The sequence below is a fragment of the Solanum verrucosum genome, unplaced genomic scaffold (genome assembly GCF_900185275.1).
Source record: "Solanum verrucosum unplaced genomic scaffold, falcon-dt-bn FXZP01000253.1, whole genome shotgun sequence".
Taxonomy (NCBI): Eukaryota; Viridiplantae; Streptophyta; class Magnoliopsida; order Solanales; family Solanaceae; genus Solanum; species Solanum verrucosum.
The window spans coordinates 2,851,630-2,862,435 of NW_026019984.1; the positions used below are offsets into that span (position 1 = coordinate 2,851,630).

Here is a 10,806-nt window from a genome sequence, read left to right on the forward strand (position 1 = left end):
TGATTGAAGATCTATAGCAGCCAAAAAGTATTTTTCAAAAATAAAAATTACAATTAAATGAAGTTTCTTATATATATAGAGAGAGAAAAAAGGTGATAACACTCAAATCAACTTACATTATTAAGTTTACTTGTAAATATTTTCCAATATTATTAGGCCAAACTACTTCAACCCTTGCTAATTGCTATATTATCTCTTTTAGATATTAATTAGTCAAACTTCTCTTCCAAAGAAAAGAATAGTAAAATAAAACTAATAAAAGAGAAGAAAATAGAAGAAGTTACCTTCTAGAATTCAAAATCATATATATCAACAATATAATAAATCATCAGTGTAAGTGTGTAACTTAACCTATTATAAGAAATTATCTATCATTTAATTAAGTTATGTCACTAATTAATAATATCAAATATTAAATAAAAATATTAATAATTATCTCTTAATTAAGTAACTTATAATCTTAATTCTAATTTTTGACGACTTTGCATTTTCAATACGCAACTGCATAATTTGTTTCTTACTTTAAAAACAAATCTAATAGTTGAAAAGATTTACGTCACGTATGTGATGACATAACTGAGATAGGTCAACATATATCCAAGTACAATAATTGAATTAACTTTTAAAGAAAAATATACAGAATTTAAAATTTATGATTCAAAATTATAATTTTTTAAAAAAGTTATTGGGTTTTAATAAAACTATTTTTTTTTTATATTAAATAGATTTCTTAAAATAAATGTAGAGTTTAGATCTGAATTCGACGGTAACTTAATGTTTGACTACTCCTCCTACATAAGACATAATCAAAATGTTATAATGTAGTGATAAATATCCGCTTCGATCCATATTAATTGTTCATTTTTTTTCCAGTTACATGCCAATTTAGATATCATACAAATAAGGATATATTTACTAATGTACTGCTTAAGAATATTTTTTTTTTGAAATTTTACACACTTGTTTATACTTTCAATAAAAGTAATTAGTCCTTTCGGGATGACTCAATTCGTTTGGAGGGTGGTCATCCACATGAATAATCCGTGATCGATCTCGCTTCAATGTCTTCTGAGTCGAGTTTGTTGCATAGGGCTTGCCTAGTGCGGTTTATAGACTATTGCACAGTGAATGGTTACCCAATGCGCACAAAGTGTACCTGAAGGATATAGGCTGTGACAGAGGTTGTAGTTACCTGGTTCCGAAAAATAAAATAAAATAGAAATAATTATTTGTAAGGGTAAAATGAGAATTTTTTTTTTAATTCTATCTTAATTTTGTAAATTGACAAATAATTTGAAACAACTATTTATAGTAATGTGAACAACTAATTATGAGACGGAAAGAGTACTCTTTTATCTTCAAATAGATATCTTAAGTTCGAGACCGGAGTATAAAATCACCTCTGAAAATGTGTGCTTTACCTTCCAAAATTAAAATTTCTAATACAAATTCGGATTAATTCGGCTTGGTTTAATGCAAAATCACTTTTGATAATGCACACTTTACCTTCCAAAATTATTTTTTTCTGCATGAATGTAATTAATTCAATTTTAATGCGAATATTAAACACTGAATATGAATTTTCACTTAAGTCTTGTATTGTCTTGTACTTTTTTAGGGGTGAAGAAACAAAAAGAAAATTTGGAAGATAGCATAAGGATTAATGAGAGTCATAGGACAATAGATACAATGAGAAATGATAGAAAAAGGGACACAGAATAATTGAGAAAGAGCTATACTACCTAACAAATAATATAGTGATTGGAACTATACTATAAAATTTTAAAAGGAGGAGGATCTTTTTTTTAAGAATGCATCATGCAAGCAACAAAAATTGAAAATATGAATAACAATTTGTTTTATAAATTTTATTAATCAAGACTTTAAATAACTACATAAATAAAGTACTATTTTATTTTTATCAGGAGTTTTGAGTTTGACCCCTGAATATAAAGTCGTCTCTCAAAGTAAAATCTTCCAACATAAATTCAAATTAATCGAGCCTCGAGACGGATACCGAATGATTCTTTGTTGTTCGTCTTGGCTTTTCCAAGTTGGAGAAAAATGACAAACGTTGAAAAAAATGGGTCTCTGAATGACTTGATGAGTCCCATGAACGTTGCATGATTGTTCAACAAGGACACTCTCTTTGAATGAAGAAAGAGACAATTTATTTATACGTAGCGACAGAATTAGAATTTTCAATTTATGAATTTTGAATCACATTTTTCAAAAATTTACTAAATTCTGAAAAATTATTTATACAAATTTCATAACAAAAACATTGAGTTTGAGATAAAATTATTGAACCGAATCTATAACTATAACGATGACTCCGCCCATTGTATATATGTACTGAATCTAGAGATATTTTAATCGTATATAGGAAGCTTCCTATTGAATTTCAAGACGACAGAGTCCAAAAACTTTACATCAAATAAATTGGACAATGAAAATTACAATTGAAATTGACTACAATTAAGTAGATGCCAAAAAAAAAGGTCTTTTTAGATACAAGGCTATATAGAACCAAAAATTCCAAAAACAAGTTGGATTTTTGCTAAAATAATAATCGTGTTCATTCTCTCTCCGTTTCAATTTATATAATCATGTTTGATTAGGCTTACTTTAGTTATCACATTATTTGTTATGTCACGATTCCTTTTTCACGCTCTAGTATTTAAATTGACTTTCTTTCTTCTGTATGTTCTATGATGCTTTACCGCCTTTACCTGGGCTGAATCTTTTAGAAACAACTTTTCTACTTTCATGAAGTAGAAGTAAGGTCTGCATATACTCGATTCTCCAAACTCCATGTATGAGATTTCGCTGATATTTTGTTTGTTTAACTAGACACAACGTTTAAGAGAGAATAACATTTATGAGTTGACTTCATGTTTTTGGCAAAGTCCCAAACCCTACGTATTTAATCCCTTTAGACATGGAAATTGGAATTATATATATATATATATATATATATATATATTATTTTTAAAAATAGATATACCATTATTATAGGTACAGGTTCAATTGAATTTATAGTTCTTAATGAAAGCATAAATTTATAAGTAAAAACTTACTAAAATTATAACAAATAATTGTCATAAATCTATAACGTAAAAAATAAAATAAAATTCAATATAATTTTTTTTTAAAAGGTTGAACTCATGAGGTTTTCAAATCAATTAAAGATAGTCTTTTATAATAAATAATACAACTGTACAAGTATGAGATATTACGTAATAGAACACGTTATATGACCATATTACAGTTGGTGAAATCATATTAATAATATATAGAAATTGTTTACACTAATAGTGTATATATGTATATTGAAATCAATTAATAGAAAATCCAAACGTTATTTTAGAATTGTAGATAGGTAAAAATAAATAAATTATACATTTATACTATATGTTTAATCATTTTAACTTCTTTATATTTGATTTTTGTTAGAAAAAATCCTAATTCCGTCACTCATTTTAGATTATTTTGGAACTCACACATCGTTGATCACTAGTTGGTGCTTTGCACGTCTGCGCGGCTATGTAGTACGTCCTTTGTTCAAATTACGCCAAAATAATTGTTTTTTTTTTTAATATAAGATTAAAATTGACAATTATTTTCAATTATATGTTTAACTTAATAAACTATATATTATTTTTTACTAAGCGTGAAAAAACTATATATTTGGTAGGTGTGTAGCAACCGGGTTGGTAGATTACTTTGATTGTTAAAAAAATTTGTTATGTGAAAGTTAGATGTAATGGTACATCAGTGATCATCCTTATTTTGTTTTCTCAAATAATTAATTTTATTCGTTTTCTTTTTACATAATTTAGGTCAACAAATTAAGAGGTTGAAGTTTGATCTGTCAAGAACTTTTAGGACTAGATATTAATTTTTAGTATGTTGTGCTTTTTATGTAACATAGTTGAGTCATAATAGATACTTGAACAGATGATTTATCAAAAATAGTCTCTCTATCTTAATACGGTAGGAGTAAGGTGACACACACACCACTTCCCCAGAAGCTACTTGTTGTGGGATTACACTGATTGTGTTGTTATAAATGAGTCTCTCTATCTTCACAAGGTATGCACTTCAGCTGTTGCTGCGATTCATTTCAAACAGTCGGCTAGTCCCCAGGGCACGGGGATGTCAAAAAAAAAGTTTTCGAGGGACGGTTGAGTCTTTAACCATGCTAATGCAAGCATTAAATCCCCGTGCATAACTAATACGATGGATTTTCATGTATTAGTAATACACTCCTCACTACACAATAGAGTGCTTATACATAGCATGAAAAACTGTACCAAACAAAGCACTACTAATACACAAAGGCCAAAGCTAATGCATGCATTATTTTTACTAATACACTATGTTAAACGACACTGGAAAAGTTACCAATCAAGACTACAGACACAGTCATATATTGTATTTGCCAGGGGAAATATGAGTGGTGAACTTTCCTTGGAACAATTACAACCGCAATCCAAGCAGTATAATGTAGGCAGCCTATCCAGACACAAGTTCCTTGCTTACAAAAAGATTTATAGAGAGAATCAACTGGAGCTTATTCAGGATTGATTTTTCTTACCTGAGAGTCTTATCGAACTCTCTGTTATTGTTGGCACGGACATGTAGTAGTGACTGAAAGAGCTGAAACAACATGATGCAATTGTAAGCGTCTCATTTAGTTTAGGGATTTAGGGACTAAGCATGTTGAGGAAGTGTGAGTTCATCTTAGTCTTAGTATGTCGGGTATACCTCTGGCAAAGCAATTTTTGCCATTTACTGGCAAATTCCACGGCTCGAACCTGCAACCAACTTTATCGTTGATCCAACACTTACTATGGGTCAACTATTTATGCTTCCCCAGTTTTATCATGATCACCGACCACCAGTAGTCTCATCCAATAAAACCAACCAGAATGTCGATGAACTAAAGCAAATGGAGGAGAAATATTTAACATCCTTCTATCAGAAAATGCAAAAAATCAATATATGATTTTTCATGGAATCCATTATTGTTAGTCCTATGCCACCCTGAAGAAAGTGCTTACAACATCTATGTGGCTCACAGCCAATTCAGTTCAAGGAACTTGTCCAGAATCACCAAAAATGTATATAATTTAAGGAAAAATACAGCAATTCCGGAAACAGAACAAGGTACAGAAGAAGCACAAACGTGAAACATTTATGAGGATTGAAGGAACCTGAATCCACCTAAAAAAGAGGTCTCTCCAAAAGCCGTCTAAGTTTTGTTACTTTGATTCCTCATCCAGCAGAAAAGAAGTACAGGAGAGAAGTGATGACAGCTCTTCTTCTGTTGCCAATCCAGAACCTTGCCATCGTATTCTACCAAATTTGTCAACCAAGAACATGTACCTGTAAATTTCATACAGAACGGAAAACACTTGTAACTCAATTCTTCTGCTTAGTCAATAAGGAAAACCGAGAAATGTTAGCACTTCATACCCAGTCAGGAGGTTCAGTATTTTCAGCTCTTTCCGGAAATAGTAATGGTCTCCAAATGAATAAACAATCTGTCTATGCAAGACATCCTTGCTTTCATGAGGGTTAGATTTCCTCATCATCCGAAGTAGCAATTTCTTCACAGGACTGAGTGTCAAAAACCATGAATCTATCAAGGAGATCTGCAAACAATTTAAAGATTCATTTATTCAAGGTCTACTCTATTATGACAACCAGAAACACAGACATCGCTGCCTTTTACATGCATATATTCCTTTAAAAAAAGAGCGTTTACAGAGTTTATTCCAAACCACTTCTTTTTCCGTTCAAGAAGTGTGAAATATCCCCAAGGTTTATCATAGAGAAATTATAAGCATGCTGTAGAAGAGCTGCATCATCAAAGAAACCTCTTTCTTCAGCATAGGACACCTGCCTTATATATCTACTGGAACTTGCTTCTCTAGATTCCAATTATTTTTTATCAGTTCATATAGATAGGAGGTTGTGGAAGACACAAATTAGAGTAGTAGAGTGTGGTTTCATTTATCCTTCCACACTAGTTGCCATAGCGTTACTCCTGTAATTTCCTGTTCCTCTATTTCTGTTACTATCTGTCACTTCTTGTACACTTTGATTACCATATTATTTAGTTGTAGTTACAATTCAGAATGCTTTGTCATGTTTTCTATAGTAGTTTGCCGTGGCTTCTTCATTTCCATCATTTCCTTTCCGGAGTTGATTTGAACTGTTTTTCCTCAAGCCGAAGGTCTATCACGCTCTCTACCTCCAAGGTAGGGGTAAGGTTTGCATACACCTACCCTCCCTAAACCCCACTCACTTTGTTGGATTACACTGGGTATGTAGTTGTTATATTTGTTGCGACTTTAACAGTTAACTAATTTCCAGAAGAATGCATAGCAGTTAGAAACATGTTTCTTTATGTAATGTCACTACACTTCATGAAAATGTCATAATTTTGAGAAGTCACTATTACACAAAAGAACCATAGCTTTGAGAGTGAAATTAAGAGTCACTTATCCCAATTACTATCAACTCTAAGAACATTCCAAACCCACATAAAGAAAAAGAATTATTTGAAATTCAAATCCTCTGAAGTATTAAATCCTCGTTGAATCCTCAACAATCAAAAAGTAACGTAAGTGAGGAAGGGTATAGTATGAGAGACATTTTAAATAAGAGGAATGTCCAAAAAGCACAAGAGACTTGAGTCTTCGGGCAATGGTGATCTACAGTTGTATAAAGACCTAAAACAGGTCCGATATGTAAGAGACATGCATGAAGAAGTGACATTCTTTCATCTAAGAAATAGTGCTATGATACCTCATAGAGCTGAACCCTTTTGGAATCTTTGAATGTATCTAGAAATGGCTTACTCCAAGAATCTATCATTGCCTGCCAAAAGTGGTCAAAATTTCAATAACATAACGAGAAAAAGGAGAAGATATAATGTAATAGTTGTTGTTTATACACCAAGTGTTAAATCAACCTGCATTATCTTAAGATAAGCATGGGACAAGATAGTTTTTAACTATTTTTAACCCACAAATGCTGCATCAGAAACTTCTATTCCTCAAACTCTAAGCATTAATTTCATATATTATGAAACATTAAGGTAAGGCCTACGTGAGATTGTAGTTAAGCTAATGGAGTTGTACAGGGTGTTTGGATTGGCTTATTTTTTTTTGATGACAAGGGAAACCCGCAGCCACACTGGGTAAAATCCCCGCTCCTATGCAATAGCTCGCAAACCACATAGGAGAGGTAACCCGCACTAGGCAAGCCCGGTGCGACGAGCTTGACCCAGAAGGCAAACCCCTTGCTTTTGCTGGCAAGGGGTTCGAACTTGAGACCTCCAACATGGAGGTCCCAAGCCCAAACCACTGGGCCACCCCGAAGGGTGGTGTTTGGATTGGCTTATTTTACGTGCTTTTGGCTTTTAAGCTCCTTTTCTAATTTTTGTGGTGTTTGGGAAAGATGAAAGTGCTTTTAAGCACTTACTTTTAGGCCAAAAAAGTACAAAAATAAGCTAAAAGCTAGAAGTTGGGTATGACCAATTTATGGCTTTTAGCTTATAAGCTATTTTAAAGAAGCAAATCCAAACACCCTCGTAGTCTCAACTCTCAACCATTTTGTTAAATGTGTAGCAACTAAATGAAATCTATCCATTCATTCCTACAAAGACATGCATGAGCCCACATTGCCTTTTTCTTAAGGTGGAAACATTAAAAAATCCTGCCAATAGAGACATCTTTGGTAAAACTGAGAAATTTTCAACCTACGGTGTTTATTTCATAATATATCCACTTGAGGTATGAAACTGAAAATTACTGTAGTAGCACTAGTGTTGATAGCATTAATTTTGATCAACTTTAAATCATTTTCACAGTTAATGCAACCGAACGACCAACAACCGTAAGGCAGCCAATGATAAAGCCCCATCATTTGATAAACCACTGATAAATATCCTAAGCTCTGAGGAATGTAAAAGTCCTTTGGACTTTCTAGCTGTCCAAGATGACGCCTCTGTTAAGACACCATATTGTTACAAAACTAATTAGGGAGACCAATTGATTTCTTACTGTGCTGATAGAGGTTCTTTCATAGACAGGCATGCTCCAAAAGTAAAGATAATCAGTAAGCTGGATGACAGGATAATCATAAACACATGCTGAAAAGTGGTCACCACAAGGATGGAATTTGATCCTTAGAAGAAGCTTGAATGACTGGGAAATTCCCAGAATGATTGAACTTTTCAAGCTACTGGAGAGTTTCCAAGGAATCCAAACAGGTGAGGATAATTTATGATGGCATGGGCACAACAAAGGAAGATACAGGGTGAAGGAAGGATATAAACAAGCAAGTCAGGAGAGTCGAAGTGCCACAAAAAAGTGGCGTGCTTCACCTAGCTGCAAGCCAATGAAGCAATTCTGACATTGGATAATGTGGCCAAGAGAGGTATATCCCTATGCAACAAATGCTCCTTATGTGGTAAGGATATAGAGACAGTAAGACACCTCTTTCTACACTGTGATTACACTGATCAACTGTCACAGATTTTCCTTAATCTCAGAGGCATTTCTTGGAGTATGCCTAGTAAGATTGATGAGACTCTTTTCAGTTGGGAGGAGGCTGGAGTTGGGGCTACAAACAGAGAAAGATGGAGGATGATCCCTGCTTGTATATGGTGGACAATATGGAGAGAGAGAAATGATAGATGTTTTGAAAATAGGAACAACAACCTGCAGGAAGTCAAGCTTAAATGAATTTTGTTGTTTTGTTTTTGGTGTACAAATGTCTATTCCAATGAGACTAAGTCAATCATAGATGTTTTAGGGTCCATCTGGATCTTGTTTTAGCATTGGATAGACTATACCCTTTTCTTCTTTTTTGTAAATATGGTTTTTCAGTACTACCTAAGTACTGACTGAAATACAAATGTTACTAGTGTCAAAAAGGATAATCATAAACACAAAGATCACCTTTACTTCACCGAAACCAGCAATCAATTAGAGTTGCTCTAACCTGTGAGCTTGCACGGAATGAAACACACATCAATGACGCCTTTGATGCTTCTAATTTATTTGCCTCAATGCCATCTCCAGTGGATGTGATGGGAAGCTTAAGGTTTGAACCATCTGAGTGAATCACTTCCAGAGCAGGAAACATCACCGCCGCCATTGCTGGAATGATAATCTTATTTGCAGTTGCAATCTATATTCCGCCAGTTCCATAACGGACACAGCAAAAATGTCAATAAAACTGAAAAAGCAACAGTTAAGGTAGTGATTCTTTGTTATACCTTACCACCATGTTCCTTCAACTCATTTATATCAGCAAAGTAACCACGGTTCATCTCATCTTTACTGCCCTAAAGCACATAATATACATAAAATAAACTTCAGAGTCCATTTGATGTAAGCTTAACGAGACAATAAATTGGAAAGGAAAAAAGAAGACTTACAGCCGAGCACGCTCTTTCTCAATTGCCTCCTTGTTTCCTAGCTGTAATCAAATGAATCTTCAATACTCAATACAAGACAAATTTCTACTGTACTCCTACTGTCTAATAATAGTTGTTCTTTTAAATTCGAAAGAAAGCAATCTCCAGTACATCATCCAATGGGAAGAGATGCAAATTTTATGACTTCTCATATAGTTTTTAATGTTTGGGAAGTCGAGAAGGGAGAATAATAGACAGCCTTTGAATCCCAATTATGCAGGAATGGAATCCACAACCAATTAGAAAAATGAATTCCCATCTACCAAAAAGTTGAAAGACAGTGCATAATTTTTCATTTCATACTTTTGCTAGGTATTTTAACTTCTACTTGAAAAAGAGAAGTTAAAGTTGAAATGATGCTTCAAGTAGTTATTCTTCAAGTGAACTAATAATTTCACTCAGAAATCTTCCACTTGCGCAGTCTATTTTTCCAATTGAAGTTCATGTCCAAACACAACTTCAGCTTCCAAATATTGTAAGCTTATTCTTCAGATTGCTAGTGCTTGGCTAAACATTGTATTCATCAAAATAATACAATACAATACAACATAATACTTTTGCTTTTATAACTGTGATGTCCGAACTAGCTTGCGTGCACCTCGACTAATTCCAGCGGGCACCTAATAAATCACCTAGTTTCTTTCGCAATTAAACATGAAACCTCATAGTTCTCAACACATTTCATTATCCACAAGGCTACACCCTAAGATGCCAATACAACATGATACATTACAAAACCATACATAGCAATCCTCAAAACAAGCTGTAACTAAATTTACAGATTTTTGCATATTATCAAACAATAGAGAGACTCCAAAAAAAAGTAACAGAGTTTCATTGAACAAACCTGGTAAATATCGAAAAAGCGATTGGAAGTCCATCGATATGGATTCTGTAAAGCTATTAGAGAAACCAATTTCTCTTCTCGCTGAAATTTTTTCCTTGAATTGAGAATTGCAGGTGCTACAGCTGAGCTAAATCTCTTAAGCTTCAACATTTCCAATGGTGTTTTTTTCTTCTTCTTCTGTGATTCTTCAATAGGTTACAGGGAATTGGAAAATGGGGAAGACTGAAGAAGTAGACGAGGAAACGGGTCAGTATTGTGGGCTTTCTACCTATACGGGCTAGGCCCACGTTAGACTAACCCATTTAGGGATTTTTATACTAATAGGATTGTTCAAAATCTAACCAAAATCGATAATCTGAAATGAAAAAATGTTATTGGTTTATTGATAATGGATTTGCGATATAACGATTTTGATGATGGTTTTAGTTTGTTTTGTTATCGGGTTATCGATTCTGTAACT

General features: G+C 33.3%; 1 protein-coding gene across 2 annotated transcripts; it reads right to left on the reverse strand.

The window, feature by feature from the left end:
- Positions 1–4,966: 4,966 nt before the first annotated feature.
- On the reverse strand, positions 4,967–10,540 carry LOC125818038 (uncharacterized). Of its 2 annotated transcripts, none has more exons than XM_049497545.1 (7): positions 10,347–10,540; positions 9,461–9,501; positions 9,299–9,362; positions 9,022–9,210; positions 6,820–6,891; positions 5,482–5,660; positions 4,967–5,391 (listed from the first exon to the last, which is right to left on the reverse strand). In XM_049497545.1, exons 1-7 carry the CDS (start codon positions 10,494–10,496, stop codon positions 5,268–5,270), a joined length of 819 nt encoding a protein of 272 aa, XP_049353502.1. In that variant the 5' UTR covers positions 10,497–10,540; the 3' UTR covers positions 4,967–5,267. The 2 variants fall into 2 exon arrangements, with proteins under 2 accessions (XP_049353502.1, XP_049353503.1); XM_049497546.1 differs by having other exon boundaries at positions 9,299–9,367; positions 10,347–10,512.
- Positions 10,541–10,806: the final 266 nt, after the last annotated feature.

What these genes read in the sequence shown, in the direction of transcription:
- LOC125818038 (XM_049497545.1), bottom strand. Translation starts at nt 10,496, where the DNA reads ATGTTGAAGCTTAAGAGATTTAGCTCAGCTGTAGCACCTGCAATTCTC. An exon ending in CATTCCGTGCAAGCTCACAG is followed by an intron (nt 6,892 to 9,021) that starts GTTAGAGCAACT and finishes CACTTTTGGCAG; the next exon opens with GCAATGATAGATTCTTGGAG. An exon ending in AAAGGGTTCAGCTCTATGAG is followed by an intron (nt 5,661 to 6,819) that starts GTATCATAGCAC and finishes AATTGTTTGCAG; the next exon opens with ATCTCCTTGATAGATTCATG.